Raw genomic sequence first — 19,593 nt, forward strand, 5'->3', positions numbered from 1 at the left:
CCTAGAAAAATCTCCCACAGGAGTCGTCAGGGTCACCTACTGTCCATTGTGTCTGTGACATTATAAAGGTACTTTCACACCAGCGTTTTTCTTTTCTGGCATAGAGTTTTGTCCTAGGGGCTCTATACCGGAAAAGAACTGATCAGTTTTATCCCCATGCATTCTGAATAGAGAGCAATCCGTTCAGGATGCATCAGGATGTCTTCAGTTCAGTCGTTTTGACTGATCAGGACAGAGATTAAAACCGCAGCATGCTACGGTTTTATCTCCGGCCAAAAAAACTGAAGACATGCCTGAATGCCGGATCCGGCATTTTTTCCATAAGAATGTATTAGTTCCGGATCTGTCCGTATGCGCAGACCAAAAAAAAGGTGAAAAAAAATAAATGCCGGATCCGTTTTGCCGAATGACACCGGAAAGAAGGATCCGGCATTTCAATGCATTTTTTTCAGACTGATCAGGCATTTTTCCGACTGATCAGGATCCTGATCAGTCTTACAAATGCCATCAGTTGGCATATGTTTTGCCAATTCTGCGACGGAACTGCCTGCCGGATCACTCTGCCGAAAGTAGCCTAAAGGGTCTCAATACTGGAAAAAAACGCATCAGTTTTGTCCTAATGCATTCTGATTGGAAAGCAATCCGTTCAGTATGCATCAGGATGTCTTCTATTCCATCCCTTGTACGGTATTTGACTGGACACAATACTGCACTTGCCGGATCTGGCATTAATTTCCATAGAGATGTATTAATGCCAGATCCGGTACCAAATGGCACGTCGCCGCCTCTGGTTTTCCGGTCTGCACACACCGGGATATAGGAGGAGCTGGTTTCGCTTTTGATCTTTGAAAAAATTTAAATACCGGATCCGTTATTCCGGATGAGACGAATCAGGTATTTCACCGGATCCATCTAACGGATCCGGGAAAAAAGGATATCAGTTTTCATATTGTTTGAAACTCCCCCCTGTGAAGGAGCCCAGCACCGCCTGTATCCACTGAAATAGAAAATATTTTAAAAGCATGGTTAAAGAAATCCTCCCCCCCCCCCCCCCACCCACAAAAAGTGTATATACTGTATACACAGTGCTGCCCATAATTATTCATACCCCTGGCAAATTTTGACTTAAAGGGTTTCTACCACCACATTTTGACCTAATTAGCTGTCAGACACTAGCGATCTGCTAGTGTCTGCTGTACCTAACCATGCTATTGTAATTCCTTTCTCTGCAGCGGTTACCCTAAAAAACGTAGTTTTATTGGTATGCAAATGAGCCTCTAGGTACTATGGGGGCGTCTTTTCAGCACCTAGAGGCTCCGTCCTCTCACCATTTCTGCCGCCCAGCGCGCTCCAGCCCGCCCATCTCCTCTAGATTGATTGCCTACTCGCGCCTGCGCCGTGTGCTTCTGTATTCGGCGCAGGCGCAGTGACTGTCTCCCTTCGCCGATTATGGCGCAGGGAGCAGTCCAACAGTCACTGCGCCTGCGCCGAATACAGAAGCACACGGTGCAGGCGCGAGTAGGCTGTCAATCTAGAGCAGAGGGGCGGGCTGGAGCGCGCTGGGCGGCAGAAATGGTGAGTGGACGGAGCCTCTAGGTGCTGAAAAGACGCCCCCATAGCACCTAGAGGCTCATTTGCATACCAATAAAACCAAGTTTTTTAGGGTAACCGCTGCAGAGAAAGGAATTACAATAGCATGGTTAGGTAGAGCAGACACTAGCAGATCGCTAGTGTCTGACAGCTAATTAGGTCAAACTGTGGTGGTAGAAACCCTTTAAAGTTACTATTATTCAACCAGCAAGTAATTTTTTGACGGGAAATGACATAGGTGCCTCCCAAAAGATAATAAGACGATGTACAAGAGGCATTATTGTGGGGAAAAAAAACATTTCTCAGCTTTTATTTACATTTGAGCAAAAAATACAAGATGTTCCGCACTGTGGAAAATCTCAGAGGACGTGGTCGGAAGCCAAAAGTGACACCTGTGCTGGCCAGGAGGATAGTTAGAGAGGTGAAAAAGAATCCAAGGATCACCACCAAGGCCATCCTGGTGAATCTGGGCTCTGCTGGTGGCAATGTCTCAAGGCAGACAATCCAACCGACACATTTGGCGTAAAAAAGGAGAAGCCTTCAACCCAAAGAACACCATCCCCACTGTCAAACATGGTGTTGGGAACCTAATGCTTTGGGGGTGTTTTTCAGCCAATGGACCAGGGAACCTAATCACAGTAAACGGCACCATGAAAAAAGAGCGATACATGAGGATTCTCAACGAAAACATCAGGCAGTCTGCAGAGAAACTTGGCCTTGGACACCAGTGAACATTTCACCAGGACAATGACCCAAAACACCCAGCAAAAGTGGTGAAGAAACGGTTAGCAGACAACAACATTAACGTTTTGGAGTGGCCCAGCCAGAGTCCAGACTTGAATCCAATTGAGAATCTGTGGAGGGAGCTAAAGATCAGGGTGATGGCAAGAAGACCCTCCAACCTGAAAGATTTGGAGCTCATTGCTAAAGATGAATGGGCAAAAATACCTGTGGAGACATGCAAAAAGCTGGTCTGCAATTATAGGAAGCGTTTGATTGCTGTAATAGCCAATAAAGGCTTTTCTATTGATTATTGAGAAGGGTATGAATAATTTTGGACTGGACACTTTTTGCTCAAATGTTAATAAAAGCTGAGAATTTTTTTTTTCCCAAATAATGCCTCTTGTACATCGTCTTATTATCTTTTAGGAGACACCTATGTCATTTCCCGTCAAAAAATTACTTGCTGGTTGAATAATAGTAACTTTAACTCCAAAATTTGCCAGGGGTATGAATAATTATGGGCAGCACTGTATATGAATAATCTGTAGGATAAGCAAACAAATGGACACCAGCTGACACTTGGAAAACAATGGAATATGCAAACAATAGATAACAGCTGCCGATTAGAAGGTGCAAATGCTGCCGATTAGAAAATACAATGAGTCTCTGTTTCAACCTAAAAAGGAACAACCTATGGAAAAAATGCAGATAAATATCCTCCAAAAAACTTGACGTCTTTCTCCCTCATGGGGTGGGGTTCAATTGAATGCTCCAAGGGAGTAATACTGTTTATCAGGTTAAGGAGCGGTGTGTTTTAGGTTGAAACAGAGACTCATTGTATTTTCTAATCGGCAGAATTTGCACCTTTTGAATCGGCAGCTGTTATCTATTGTCTGCATATTCCACCGTTTTCCAAGTGTCAGCTGGTGTCAGTTTGTTTACTTATCCTACAGATTATTCATATATACAGTACATATATATACATTTTTTGTGGGTGGGAGATTTCTTTAACCATGCTTTTAAATATTTTATATTTCAGTTCTTTGAATATTCATGTATTTGATATGTATTGGGGCTATCAAATGTTTATGCATTTTACACGGACTCTATCTTTTCCATACCATAAGGAGGTGTGCCTGCCCTATTTATTATTGTTGTACTTTTGGAAAACCCCTTTAACCACTTAAGGACCACAGGTTTATACCCCCCTAAAGACCAGGTCCTTTTTTACAAATCGGCACTCCACAACTTTAGCGGTTTATTGCTCGGTACTCAAATGAATTTTACCTCCTTTTCTTCTCACTAATAGAGCTTTCATTTGGTGGTATTTCATTGCTGCTGACATTTTTACTTTTTTTGTTATTAATCAAAATTTAACGATTTTTTTTGCAAAAAAATGACATTTTTCACTTTCAGTTGTAAAATTTTGCAAAAAAAAACGACATCCATATATAAATTTTGCTCTAAATTTATTTTTCTACATGTCTTTGATAAAAAAAAAAATGTTTGGGTAAAAAAAAAAAATGGTTTGGGTAAAAGTTATAGCGTTTACAAACTATGGTACAAAAATGTGAATTTCCGCTTTTTGAAGCAGCTCTGACTTTCTGAGCACCTGTCATGTTTCCTGAGGTTCTACAATGCCCAGACAGTACAAACACCCCACAAATGACCCCATTTCGGAAAGTAGACACCCTAAGGTATTCACTGATGGGCATAGTGAGTTCATAAAACTTTTTATTTTTTGTCACAAGTTAGCGGAAAATGATGATTTTTTTTATTTATTTTTTTCTTACAAAGTCTCATATTCCACTAACTTGTGACAAAAAATAAAAACTTCCATGAACTCACTATGCCCATCAGCGAATACCTTGGGATGTCTTCTTTCCAAAATGGGGTCACTTGTGGGGTAGTTATACTGCCCTGGCATTCTAGGGGCCCAAATGTGTGGTAAGGAGTTTGAAATCAAATTCTGTAAAAAATGGCCAGTGAAATCCGAAAGGTGCTCTTTGGAATGTGGGCCCCTTTGCCCACCTAGGCTGCAAAAAAGTGTCACACATCTGGTATCTCCGTATTCAGGAGAAGTTGGGGAATGTGTTTTGGGGTGTCATTTTACATATACCCATGCTGGGTGAGAGAAATATCTTGGCAAAAGACAACTTTTACCATTTTTTTTATACAAAGTTGTCTTTTGCCAAGATATTTCTCTCACCCAGCATGGGTATATGTAAAATGACACCCCAAAACACATTCCCCAACTTCTCCTGAATACGGAGATACCAGATGTGACACTTTTTTGCAGCCTAGGTGGGCAAAGGGGCCCATATTCCAAAGAGCACCTTTCGGATTTCACTGGTCATTTTTTACAGAATTTGATTTCAAACTCCTTACCACACATTTGGGCCCCTAGAATGCCAGGGCAGTATAACTACCCCACAAGTGACCCCATTTTGGAAAGAAGACACCCCAAGGTATTCGCTGATGGGCATAGTGAGTTCATGGAAGTTTTTATTTTTTGTCACAAGTTAGTGGAATATGAGACTTTGTAAGAAAAAAAAAAAAATAAATCATCATTTTCCACTAACTTGTGACAAAAAATAAAAAATTCTAGGAACTCGCCATGCCCCTCACGGAATACCTTGGGGGTGTCTTCTTTCCAAAATGGGGTCACTTGTGGGGTAGTTATACTGCCCTGGCATTTTCCAGGGGCCCTAATGTGTGGTAAGTAGGTAAATGACCTGTGAAATCCTAAAGGTGCTCTTTGGAATGTGGGCCCCTTTGCCCACCTAGGCTGCAAAAAAGTGTCACACATGTGGTATCGCCGTATTCAGGAGAAGTTGGGGAATGTGTTTTGGGGTGTCATTTTACATATACCCATGCTGGGTGAGAGAAATATCTTGGCAAAAGACAACTTTTCCCCTTTTTTTTTTTTATACAAAGTTGGCATTTGACCAAGATATTTCTCTCACCCAGCATGGGTATATGTAAAATGACACCCCAAAACACATTCTCCAACTTCTCCTGAGTACGGCGATACCAGATGTGTGACACTTTTTTGCAGCCTAGATGCGCAAAGGTGCCCAAATTCCTTTTAGGAGGGCATTTTTAGACATTTGGATACCAGACTTCTTCTCACGCTTTGGGGCCCCTAGAATGCCAGGGCAGTATAAATACCCCACATGTGACCCCATTTTGGAAAGAAGACACCCCAAGGTATTCAATGAGGGGCATGGCGAGTTCATAGAAATTTTTTTTTTTTGGCACAAGTTAGCGGAAATTGATATTTTTTTTATTTTTTTCTCACAAAGTCTCCCTTTCCGCTAACTTGGGACAAAAATTTCAATCTTTCATGGACTCAATATGCCCCTCACGGAATACCTGGGGGTGTCTTCTTTCCGAAATGGGGTCACATGTGGGGTATTTATACTGCCCTGGCATTCTAGGGGCCCTAAAGCGTGAGAAGAAGTCTGGAATATAAATGTCTAAAAAATTTTACGCATTTGGATTCCGTGAGGGGTATGGTGAGTTCATGTGAGATTTAATTTTTTGACACAAGTTAGTGGAATATGAGACTTTGTAAGAAAAAAAAAAAAAAATTCCGCTAACTTGGGCCAAAAAAATGTCTGAATGGAGCCTTACAGAGGGGTGATCAATGACAGGGGGGTGATCAATGACAGGGGGGTGATCAATGACAGGGGGGTGATCAGAGAGTCTATATGGGGTGATCACCCCCCTGTCATTGATCACCCCCCTGTAAGGCTCCATTCAGATGTCCGTATGTGTTTTGCGGATCCGATCCGTGGATCCGTAAAAATCATACGGACATCTGAATGCAGAATGACAGGGGGGGGTGATCAATGACAGGGGAGTGATCAGGGAGTCTATATGGGGTGATCACCCCCCCTGGAAGGCTCCAGGGAGACGCCTGTATGTGTTTTGCGGATCCGATCCATCTATCAGTGGATCCGTAAAAATCATGTGGACATCTGAATGGAGCTTTACAGGGGGTTGATCAATGACAGGGGTGTAATCAATGACAGGGGGGTGATCAGGGAGTCTATATGGGGTGATCACCACAGTCATTGATCACGCCCCTGTAAGGCTCCATTCAGACTTCCGTATGCGTTTTGCGGATCCGATCCATCTATCAGTGGATCCGTAAAAATCCTGCGGACATCTGAATGGAGCTTTACAGGGGGGGTGATCAATGACAGGGAGGTAATCAATGACAGGGGGGTGATCAGGGAGTCTATATGGGGTGATCAGGGGTGATCAAGGGTGAATAAGGGGTTAATAAGTGACAGGGGGGGGGGGTGTAGTGTAGTGGTGCTTGGTGCAACATATTACTGAGCTACCTGTGTCCTCTGGTGGTCGATCCAAACAAAGGGGACCACCAGAGGACCAGGTAGCAGGTATATTAGACGCTGTTATCAAAACAGCGTCTAATATACCTGTTAGGGGTTAAAAAAATCACATCTCCAGCCTGCCAGCGAACGATCGCCGCTGGCAGGCTGGAGATCCACTCTCTTACCTTCCGCGCCTGTGTGCGCGCGTTCACAGGAAATCTCGGCTCACGCGAGATGACGCCAATCGGCGTTAGTGTGACCTGGGAGCGCCGCAGAAATGACGCCTTTCGGCGTTAGCGTGGCGGGAAGTGGTTAAAGGGTCGTTTAAAGTGTGTTTATTTATTTTTTTATTATTGTTATTATTATTATTTTATTTTTATAATAATGACCTATCTACTGGATCTGTCATCAGTATCTGGTTGGTGGCATCCGACAACCAGGAGCCTCACCGATTAGCAGTTTGAGAAGGCACCAGTGCTCACAGTAGTGCCACGCCTTCTCCAGCCTCTCCTAAGCCATGTGATGTCACATTCATCAGTCACATGACCTGGGCTCGGCTCGGCCCCATAGAAGTGAATGAGTCTGAGCGATATACTAAGCGCAGTCATTATACAATGTACATCACTGTGCTTGGTGAGCAAAAAGAAGGCCCGTGCCTTCTCAACAAGCTAGATCGGTGGGGGTCCCGGTTGTCAGATTCCCACCGATCAGATTCTGATGACCTATCCAGAGGATAGGTCATTAGTAAATAAAAACATTTGGAAAACCCCTTTAACCCTTTCAGGGCCCTGCCATATTTCACCTTAAGGACCAGGCCGTTTTTTGGAAATTTGACGTGTCAGTTTATGTGGTAATAATAAATTTGGGACGCTTTTACTTATCCAGGCTATTCTGAGAGAGTTTTCTCGTGACACAGTGTACTTCAAATTTCAGTCAATATTTTTCATTTTTATTTTTAAAATCCTAAATTTACAAAATGAAATAGCAAAATCGCAACTTTCCAAATTTAAATTTCTCTGCTTTCAAAACAGATAGTGATACCTCATAAAATAATTATTACTTTACATTTCCCATATGTCTACTTTTACTTTATGTTTGGATAATTTTGTGAATGCTATTTAATTTTTTTGGGGCCGTTAGAAGGCTTAGGCTACTTTCACACTAGCGTTTTTTGCGGGTCCGTCATGGATCTGCAGAAACGCTTCCGTTACATTTAGAGATGAGAGAATTTCCGCTAATGAAATTCGTTCACACTTCGTTTGTTTGTAAAAGGTGAATTGCGTTATGGTCCGTGGTAGCGGAATCCATAACGCAGTTCTATGACAATGCATAACGTAATGCCTTTAAGTTCCCAGTCCCAGTCTGCCTATAGATTACATAGAATGTGTCGGCAGATAAGAACCATTTGGCCCATCTAGTCTGCCCTTTAGAAGTCTATGGCCTGCCAAACGGATCCGTTTCTGTTATGCAGGAGAGGAGTCCCCTGCATAACGGAAACAGAACAGATCCATTTTGCAGCCCATAGACTTCTATTATCACGGATTGAATAATGGAATGCCTCTAAGGGCATTCCGTTTTGCATTTCGTCATAGAATTGCATTATGGGGAGGTAAAGGGGGCGGGGGGGGCGCTTGACTTCAGGCGAGAAAGTCTTTTAGGCAAGGGTGCAAAGGCTATCGTTAACGTAGCGTGGCCCGTTAAATAAAAGTCTTTTTACAGACTTTTGCCGCATTGCACAGAAAAGACACAGACCCCTTTTTATAATCGTACTACAGGCTGCAATGCGATACTGCTGGCGGTTTAATATGCATTTTCTAGGTGACAGGTTCCCTTTAAGGACCAGTTCAGTTATCAAGTCACTGTTGGGCTTACATAATAGAAACCACCTATAAATGGCCCCATTTCACAAACTACACCCCTCAAGGTATTCAAAACTGATTTTGCTAACTTTTTTAACCCTTTAGGTGTTCCACAAGAATTAAAGAAAAATGTACATACAATTTAACTTTTTGGGCAGATTTTCCATTTTAAACCATTTTTTTTCCCCGGTAACAAAGCAAGGATTAACAGCCAAACAAAACTCAATATTTATTACCCTGATTCTGTAGTTTACAGAAACACCCCATAAATGGGCACATGGCGGGGCACAGAAGAAAAGGAGCGCCATATGGTTATTGCAGGGCAGATTTCATTGGGATAATTTTAAGTTGCCCTGTCACATTTGAAGACTGGATGGGACTGGAAAGTAGTTATAAAAGTGGAAAGCACTCTAGAATAAATATGACCACTGAAGGAGTCAGCATAACTCAGAAACACGTCTGGTATTATTGATATTACTTACGGAATCCAGGACCCACTTAAACAACTCACTAACCCATTGAGGAAATATCGTGTTGCTGGAATAAATACAGATGAAGTGTGGAGTGCTCCACAGACACCACGTGATCTGCACTAGTATACATCGGAGCGGGGAAGAAGCGCAGCAAGCGCTTCCGATACTCACCCTCCATGGTCGTCTTTGGGGCCCGCGCTGCACTGTCCTGACCCCGTACAGCGTCAGGACATAGTGTGTGCACTATGACCTGACGCTGCACGCTGTCAGGTGACAGTGCAGCGCGAGCCGGAGAAGACCGGGGAGCGGGACACTGGACCCGGTGATGAAGAGGAGCCGCGGCGCAGGAGAGGTGAGGAGTTTTTTATTTTATTCATAGGTCTGATAGGGGTTAATAAAGGTCTGATCTGAGGTCTGATAGGGGTTAATAAAGGGCTGATCTGAGGTCTGATAGGGGTTAATAAAGGGCTGATCTGAGGTCTGATAGGGGTTAATAAAGTCAGTGAGGAGGGGGGGATGGTATGGAATTTGGCATTTGGCACTAGTATATTATAAATTGACTACCAACTAAAGGCTTTATTAATTTATAATTTACATTTATAATATACTAGTGCCAAATGCAAATTTCCACCACCTTAGTGACTACCAACTAATATAATATATATTATGAGACCTAAAATATCAGTATAAATTATCAGTTATCGGCCTGAAAGTTCACAGATTATCGGTATCGTCTCTAAAAAAAAAATCTATATCGGTCGATCCCTAGTATCAGTTTAAATACGCAGTATATTAGGACTATATATACAGTCCCTTATTGATTGCCTATGTGGAGATGAGGAGAGATCAATCAGATCTACCCCATATACAGCTAATAGAGAGGCATTGGTATTTTAAGTGTGTGTGTTTGTTTATTTTTATATTTTATTTTTTGTATATTTTTATATTCTCACATTTTAGCTATATTTTTATACTAGTTATAATAAATAAATATTTGGATTACATAAATCTGATGTCTCTGGATAGTTCCAAATGAAGAGTGCCTGTCTACAACAATACATATAACTAAGTTTGACGGGATGAGTCATAGACCCAGAACACCTTTTATCCAGAACAGGAAAAGGGGTGAGCCGCTAAATTAACCAATTTTGTATTATGAGAACACTTTTTTTTTTTTTTTGTCCCACCTTGGGACTTCAACTTCTGGGGTCTACAATCCTGTATTGTAATGCATTGCCTGTCAGCTTTTACCCAGACACAGAGCATATGAGAACCAGCCTGAGGGGCTGGATCTCATAGGCTTCCGTAGAAGGCAAGCCCCTGTGCCTATGGAAGGTATCGGGGTGCCTTTGCCATTGGGACTCAGTCACTGCAGTGCTGGGACCCGATGGGAAAGCCCCCTTATTTATTATGATTTTTTTTTTTTTTTTATAGGCTCAGAACAGTGTAAAATAACATGGGATATTACACTTTCTGGTCCCCCTGGATACACAGGACATGACCACCCAGCCAGTCACTGGCCGCAGCGGTGACCCGCCTCATTCATGAGTGGTCATTTCCTGCACGTCGAAAGGGACCACAAAGTAGAAACCAACAGGTGATCGGAAAGCATCAGAACTGGATTATACTGTTTTTACCCTTTAAAATTTATTACAATCAGTTAGAAGATCCCTTTAACATTATATATAGTTATTGATTATGAATTGGTGACAAAACAATTTGTTTTCTCCATTTATTTTCTAGATGGAACAGATCAAAAGGACCAACAAACTGTTTTCTACTGATTGTATCTTCTTGAGGAAGTCCTTAAATATTCCTGTTATATCAGAGAAGCCCTCTCTTTTTAATGGACTAAGCTTATTGGACTCGCCAGAAAATGAATGTCAAGAGGATAGCAATGCAGCGGGTGAAGAAGAGGTGTCCCCGCCAGCAAATCATACCCCTTCACTCAGCAGTCCCAAAAGCGGCCGACCAGTAGTTACACAAGATGAAGAGCTATCTGCCAAAGACTTCCTTCATAGATTGGACTTGCAGATAAAGAGATCCACACAGGCAGCCAAAAGACTGAAAGAAGAAGAATACCTCAGGTAATTCACCAATATGTGCATACAAATGGAGAGCTGCTGCAAACCAAAATTCAGCATCCTCCTGCAGTAACCGTTATTTGTTTGGGTTTTACCTGTGAGCCTCATAGTCTTCATTTAGAGAAGGGGTTGTACAGGTGGGACCTCTACCAGTACCATAGTTTGTGTATTGTGATATGCTGATGTTGACATAATTGGGAAATATTGGGGGGAGATATATCAGGACTGGTGGATCCATCCGCCAGTCTTGATCTCCCTGCACTGGTATGAGATGTACCTGATCTGTTAAGAGGCAGACGCCTCTTATCAAATCAGTCGCATCTCTGCTCTGCCGTGCACCGGAAAGTGAAGTCTATGTCCGCTACATGCTGGTGTAAACTCCAGCTATAACCTCCGCCACAAGTTATAGTAAATGTGCTGGCTGTGTGAAGCCACAGCCCTTTTCCTCCTCACTTCTGAAAAGTGCAGAGCAGCTCAAAAAGTCGCAAATTATGGTGCACACATGTGGTGTGCTATAACGTGCGACTTTTTTACGCCACAATTGTGGCGTATAGGCCTTGATAAATGTCCCTCATTATGTTTTAACTCATCGAGCTGCATTTAGTAATTTATTAGATCCAACTACACAGTGGTGGGTTGGGATAAACATCAGAGATAAAATTGGGGGTTGTTCAGCACCAGTGCGCAAGTGCACTCCGCCATGGCTGAAAGAACAAAAACACAATGCAACAGCATTCTGCGAACACACATAAATAAAATAGTGCCATACTCACTATAGACAAGTCATAATGCTAGTGCTACGTTATAAATGTGAGATTCTTGGCAAATACCTTTTGTGCTAAATTATTTGTGCCTGTCCGCCAGCGTCAAGGAAATCTCCTTAAGACAGGAGCCTATAGTAAATACCAACTCCGCTGGTTCCGTACTGGCCTCAATTAGATTCAGGAAATGCAGGTTCCACATGCATGCTGAGCCCAAACTAGCCCACCCTCTGCATTCCCATGCCATTGTGGCAGCATAAGAGGTATAATACAGTGAGGGCTCAGCATGCATATGGAACCTGTGGAGGTGGTATTTAGTGTAGGTTCCTGTCCTAAAGAGATCGCCTTGCCGGCGGCGGACAGACACAAATAATTTTGTACCAAATTTATTTGCCAAGAATCTCACATTTATAACATCGCATAGTACATTTTCTGTAGGGAGTATGGCACTATTGTATTTACTTTATGATGTGTGTTTGCAGAATGCTGTTGCATTGTTTGTTCTTCCCCTCCTTTTCCTACAACCTATATTTGGCAGGAATATTAGTGTACCACAGGAATGCTATAGCATACAGACTATTGCAGATTACATGGTGAAGACAGTCTGCTTCGCCCCAGAGATGCACAATTTTAGTGTACATTCTGGATTACAAGAGCAGAGGTACTCATTTTGTCCTCTGGTCTAATGTACTGCAGTCAGTGATGTATCTCAATGACCTCTTGATGCCTAGCACATTGATGCACTTGTAATGTGTGCAGTAAATGCCTCCAGTACAGATATAAAGGGAAACTAAACATGAAAAATATTATCTCATATTACAATTAAACTGAGAAGTACAAAACCCCAATTACAAAAAGCTGGGATGCTGCGTAGAAAAATGTTGATAAAAACAGAATGCAATGATTTGCAAATCTTGGACTCATATCAGATGTTGAAAATGAGACATTTTACCATTTCAGAAGCAAAAATGGGGAGAGGTTCATCTGTGAAAAATTGTGGAACAGTTTCAGACAAAATGTTCTTCAATGTAAAATTGTAAAGAATCTACAGGCATAATATCAAAAGATTCAGAGAATCTGGAGAAATCCATGTGCGCAGGGGATATGGTCCACAGTCAATACTGAATGGTCAGGATCTATGGGCCCTCAGGCGGCGCTGCATTAAAAACGGGCATGATTCTGTACTGGAAATCACTGCGAGAGCTCAGGAGCACTACTAGCAGTCAGTCTCAGAACACAGTTCGCCGTGCAATACAAATGCAAGTTCAAGCTGTATCATGCAATGAAGAATCCATATGTCAACATGATCCAGAAACACTGGCGTCTTCTCTAGGCAAAAACAAATTTACCTGAGCGTATGGGATGGAGCGCTCTGTATGCGCGATTTTATGCGCGTTTACAGACGCGGCTCCGGAACAAGCGAACGCCCATTGTCACGCGTTCCCGGAAGTCTATGTACGGGAACGCGCGACAAGACGCCCCAAAGAAGCTCCTGTACTTCTTGGGGCGTCGGGCGTTTTACAGCGCGATCGTACGCGCTGTGAAACGCTCAGGTGAGAACTATTCCCATAGGGAAACATTGGTTCTTGCCTGTTGAGCGTTTTACAGCGCGTAGGAACGCTCTGTAAAACGCTCAGGTGTGAACCCAGCCTTAATATGGAGTGAGGCAAAATGAGAAAACTGTTGCGTGGGCAGATGTATCAAAATTTGATTTTCTTTTTGCCGTTTTCTGCGGACTTGAGAGGAGAGGGACTATCCAGTATGTTTTCAGCACACAGTCTGATAGTATGTGGTATTAGTGCTATGGCATCAATGCTGAACAGTATATGGAGGTTTTAGAACAATGTGTGCTTCCATCCTGACATCCTGTCTCTCTCAGGGGTCCACATACTGCATCCATCAGAACAGCATGGCTTCACAGAAAAAGAGCCCAGGTACTAAACTGGCCTTCCTGCAGTCCAGAACTCTCACCTAGTGATAACATTTGGTGCATCGTGAAAAAAAAAATCATGCAAAGAAGACCCAGAACTGTTGAGCAGCGAGAATCCTACACCAGACAAGAATGGGACAACATTCCTCTCCCAAAACTCCAGGGGCTCGTCTCCTCACTTCCCAGACTATTGGTAAAAGAAGGGGTATGATCTAAGGCTGAGGAGTCTGATGGGGGCTGATCTGAGGCTAGGGAGGGTCTGATGGGGGGGCTGATCTGAGGTTAGGGAGGGTCTCATGAGGGTCTGATCTGAGGCTAGGGAGGGTCTTATGGGGCTTATCTGAGGCTAGGGAGGGTCTTATGGGGCTTATCTGAGGCTAGGGAGGGTCTCATGGGGGGCTGATCTGAGGCTAGGGAGGGTCTCATGGGGGGCTGATCTGAGGCTAGGGAGGGTCTGATGAGGGTGTGATCTGACGCTGGGGGGTCTGATCTAAGGCTGGGGAGGGTCTTATCAGAGGCTGGGGGGTCTAATGGGGTCTGATCTGAGGCTGATATAGGCTGGGGGTCTGATCTGAGGCTGATGTATGCTGGGGGGTCTGATCTGAGGCTGATGTAGGCTGGGGGCTCTGATAGGAGGCTGATGGAGGTGTGGGGGCAGATCTGAGACTAAGAAAGGGACAAAGGCAGGGACAGTTGTGAAGGAAGAGGCGGATTATCTTGGCTGTCATTAATGCCAAATAAAGAACTAAATAAATAACATTCTGAACGTAAAAAATTAGACTGCTATGTTTGGTCAAAATGGCGCCTGTACCACAGGTGAAACTCGAAAAATTACAATATCGTGCAAAAGTTCATTTATTTCAGTAATGCAACTTAAAATTTGAATATTGTGAAAAGGTTCAGTATTCTAGGCTCAAAGTGTCACACTCTAGTCAGCTAATTAATCCATACCCCCCGAGCAAAGGGTACAAAATTGTGACTTTAGGGTTTTATAAGCTATAAGCCATAATCATCCAAATTATGACCAATAAAAGCTCGAAATATGTCACTTTGCATGTAATGAGTCTATCTCATATTAGTTTCACCTTTTAAATTGCATTACTGAAATAAATGAACTTTGCACAATATTCCAATTTTTCCAGTTTCACCTGTATATGTAATATACAGTCAGGTCCATAAATATTGGGACATTGACACAATTCTAACATTTTTGGCTCTATACACCACCACAATGGATTTGAAATGAAACGAACAAGTTGTGCTTTAACTGCAGACTGTCAGCTTTAATATGAAGGTATTTACATCCAAATCAGGTGAACGGTGTAGGAATTACAACAGTTTGCATATGTGCCTCCCACTTGTTAACTACTTCCTACAAAGGACCCTATCTGGGAAGGGTTTATTAATTACTTGAAACACTAATGCCTACACGGCTGCTAACCACTCTTGTCCCAGACTAATAAAACATAACTTTTACTTATTCATGTTAAGAAACTACTGGAAAAATAATTGTGAGCTACCTAAAGGGTTAAAAGCACTGTACCCCATCCCAAGTCTGCCCGACACCCCTGATGAAGCCAGAATAGCTGGCGAAACATGTTGGGGAGCGGAATTTAGGTTTTTAACCTGCTGACCCTACAGAGTTTTTGCAGTGAACTGTGTGCCTGATATAATAATATACGCTGCCATCAGGCTTATGTAAGGGCTCTTTCACACTTGCGCTTTTGTTTTCCGGCATAGAGTTCCGTCGTCGGGGCTCTATGCCGCAAAAATCCTGATCAGTTTTATCCCCATGCATTCTGAATGGAGAGAAATCCGTTCAGGATGCATCAGGATGTCTTCTGTTCAGGACCGGAACGTTTTTTGACCGGAGAAAATACCGTAGCATGCTGCACTTTTTGCTCCGGTCAAAAATCCTGAACACTTGCCGCATCGACTGATCTGGAATAATAGCCCATTGAAATGTATTATTCCGGATCCATCCTAACATCTTCAGTTGTTACGACGCAACGACGGATCCGGAAGTTGCATCTGCGCCGGCGCCAGGAAGTAGAAAGGGCTTGGCTGGCGCGAAAAGAGACTGAGCCGGAAATCCTGAAGCCAACATAAACGTTTTTTTTCCGGATCCGTCCCCATACCGGATCCGTACGACAGATCCGGAAAATAAAAACGTTGATGTTGGCTTCAGGATTTCCGGATCAGTCTCTTACCAAAAAAGCCGGAAAGACGCATCCGGAAAGAAAAAAATTATGCGTTCTTACGCGTTTTCCGGATCCGGCGTGTAATTCCGGCAAATGGAGTACACGACTGATCCGGACAACGCAAGTGTGAAAGAGCTCTAACCTTGGTGTGTAAACTTCATATATACCCCAGACACGGGGGCCAAGTACAGATTGGGCACAGATTTGAATCTGTTTATACAGCTGGGTTGATGGTGCTCTGTTGAGCGGTGTTAGTGCACTCCCGCCAACCTATGCACCCAATAGACCCCTTCACACACAGCAAATCTCATGGGGTACAGTGCTTTTAACCCTTTAGGTAGCTCACAATTATTTTTCCAGTAGTTTCTTAACATGAATAAGTAAAAGTTATGTTTTATTAGTCTGGGACAAGAGTGGTTAGCAGCCGTGTAGGCATTAGTGTTTCAAGTCCCACTTGTTAAGGGACCAAAAGTAATGGGACAGAATAATAATCATAACTCAAACTTTCACTTTTAAATACTTGGTTGCAAATCCTTTGCAGTCAATTACAGCCTGAAGTCTGGAACGCATAGACATCACCAGACACTGGGTTTCATTCCTGGTGATGCTCTGCCAGGCCTCTACTGCAACTGTCTTCAGTTCCTGCTTGTTCTTGGGGCATTTTCCCTTCAGTTTTGTCTTCAGCAAGTGAAATGCATGCTCAATCGGATTCAGGTCAGGTGATTGACTTGGCCGATGCATAACATTCCACTTCTTTCCCTTAAACTCTTTGGTTGCTTTTGCAGTATGCTTTATGTCATGGTCCATCTGCACTGTGAAGCGCCGTCCAATGGGTTCTGAAGCATTTGGCTGAATAGGAGCAGATAATATTGCCCGAAACACTTCAGACTTCATCCTGCTGCTTTTGTCAGCAGTCACATCATCAATAAATACAAGAGAACCAGTTCCATTGGCAGCCATACATGCCCACGCCATGACACTACCACCACCATGCTTCACTGATGAGGTGGTATGCTTAGGATCATGAGCAGTTCCTTTCCTTCTCCATACTCTTCTCTTCCCATCACTCTGGTACTAGTTGATCTTGGTCTCATCTGTCCATAGGATGTTGTTCCAGAACTGTGAAGGCTTTTTTAGATGTCGTTTGGCAAACTCTAATCTGGCCTTCCTGTTTTTGAGGCTCACCAATGGTTTACATCTTGTGGTGAACCCTCTGTATTCACTCTGGTGAAGTCTTCTCTTGATTGTTGACTTTGACACACATACACCTACCTCCTGGAGAGTGTTCTTGATCTGGCCAACTGTTGTGGAGGGTGTTCTTCACCAGGGAAAGAATTCTTCGGCCATCCACCACAGTTGTTTTCCGTGGTCTTCTGGGTCTTTTGGTGTTGCTGAGCTCACCGGTGCGTTCCTTCTTTTTAAGAATGTTCCAAACAGTTGTTTTGGCCGCGCCTAATGTTTTTTCTATCTCTCTGATGGCTTCACTGATAGTGACAGCTCTTAGGATCTCATCTTGAGAGTTGACAGCAACAGATTCCAAATGCAAATAGCACACTTGAAATGAACTCTGGACCTTTTATCTGCTCATTGTAATTGGGATAATGAGGGAATAACACACACCTGGCCATGGAACAGCTGAGAAGCCAATTGTCCCATTACTTTTGGTTCCTTAACAAGTGGGAGGCACATATGCAAACTGTTGTAATTCCTACACCGTTCACCTGATTTGGATGTAAATACCCTCAAATTAAAGCTGACAGTCTGCAGGTAAAGCACATCTTGTTCGTTTCATTTCGAATCCATTTGTTACAATTGTTTCGATGTCCCAATATTTATGGACCTAACTGTATATAGTGCAGGTAGGGGTGGGCGATATAGACGATATGCGATATAAACCATATAAATTTGGCCAACGATAGATATTTTGTTTGTATCGCCATATCGCGGTAGAACATGGCATGCGCCACTCTCGGCGCGCACCATGTGATCCTGAGTCTGCACAGTGGAGAAGGAGGGAGTCCCTCCCTCCCCACTATGTGCGGCTGCTGCTGACCACCAATGAGAATGGAGTAGGAGGGGTGGGGATGTGGCCACTGCGCCACCAATGAATTGCTGAATACAAACGTAGCTTGCGTGTGTCGGCCTTATCCCATACCCGGCCTCTATGACTGCGCGCTGCAATCCTCTGCAATTAACCCGGATCGCAGCGCGCAGTCATAGAGGCCGGGTATGGGATATGGCCGGCACACGCAGGCTACGTTTGTATTCAGGCATTATCTATATTTATTGGTGGCACAGTGGCCACAGCCCCTCCCTTCTACTCCCCCTCTTCTAAGTATTATATTAATTGCGGCCCCCCCTTTCACCCGATTAAATCATTGGTGGCAGTGGCCCCAGGGTCCCCCCTCCTCACCCATTGGTGCAGTGGCCGCTTCTGATTGGAGCCCCAGCAGTGTAATCGCGGGGCTCCGATCGGTTACCATGGCAGCCAGGGCGCTACTGAAGCCCTGGCTGCAAAGGGAAACTCCCTGCTGCTGTGTGCACTATGAACAGGTCAGCAGGGAGAGTGTGAAGTCCTATTCACCCAAATACAGCTCTATTAGGGTGAATAGGACAAGGGTTCTAGCCCCTAAGGAGGCTAATAGTTATTAAATAAAAAGTTAAAAAAAACACCCCCAATATAGAAAATAATATATGACAATATTTATCGTATATCGCACATGCTTCAAAATATATCGCAATATAGATTTTAGGCCATATCGCCCATCCCTAAGTGCAGGCGCCATTTTGTGCTGCAAAAATACAGTGCTCTAGATTTTAATTTTATTTAACTTTTTAATTTTTTTTTTATTTTATTAAGGCGCAATTTCTGTAACTTTAAGTATAGAATTTTGTATGGCCCACAAACGATTTTACAAATATCCAAATGGCCCTCGGCAGCAAAAAGGTTCCCCACCCCTGCCTTAGGTGATGCTAATCTACATGCATTACATGTCCTGGGAATAAATTATATTCTCCAGCCTATGTATGCATAATATAAATTACTAGAGCATAAGTAATGCAAATATGATTCATCCCTACATGTCTGCATTCTCCATCAGAGGAAATATGTCCTATATTTCTTTAAAAAATGCAATCTTTGTGTTTTTCAATTGTGGTTTTCATTCATATTATAGGTTTGGGGGTGACGGGTAGGAATGGAAATGGATTTGCCATGTCCCTGTCAGGGAGCAGCGCTGCAGTAACCAGACATGGCCACTACACAGTGAATGGAGCTGTGCTTGTTTCCGGTGTTCTAACAAAAATCCTTACTTTGTGAAAATACCTTACCCCTCGTGACTTCCGGGGGTGTGCGCCTCAGCGCAAGCGCACTACCACGGCACGGGTTAGGTAAAATTACAGGGAGTGCTGACTCACGGACACCGCGCATGCGCCCTCAGGGTGAGGAGATCTGACGGTCTTTTCCCCTTACCCTCACACTGCGCACATGCGGATTGTGAAATCTCCTTTTGCTCCCAGCACTACCAGCCATCCGGGGGGTGGGTGCAGCATATTGGCTTAACCCTAACCCTTGTGAGGGTGAAGAGATTCCACAATCCACGTGTGCGCAGTGTGAGGGTAAGGGGAAA

General features: G+C 43.5%; 1 protein-coding gene across 1 annotated transcript in view; it reads left to right on the forward strand.

The window, feature by feature from the left end:
* The window catches only part of LYSMD2 (LysM domain containing 2), a 47,351-nt gene that overhangs the window by 18,969 nt on the left and 8,789 nt on the right, over positions 1–19,593 (forward strand). Inside the window, exon 2 of the mRNA XM_040413968.1 lies at positions 10,732–11,075. Within this exon, the coding sequence (XP_040269902.1) occupies positions 10,732–11,075 (344 nt within the window). The remainder of the gene's footprint in view (positions 1–10,731; positions 11,076–19,593) is intronic.

The sequence above is a fragment of the Bufo bufo genome, chromosome 1 (assembly GCF_905171765.1).
Source record: "Bufo bufo chromosome 1, aBufBuf1.1, whole genome shotgun sequence".
Taxonomy (NCBI): Eukaryota; Metazoa; Chordata; class Amphibia; order Anura; family Bufonidae; genus Bufo; species Bufo bufo.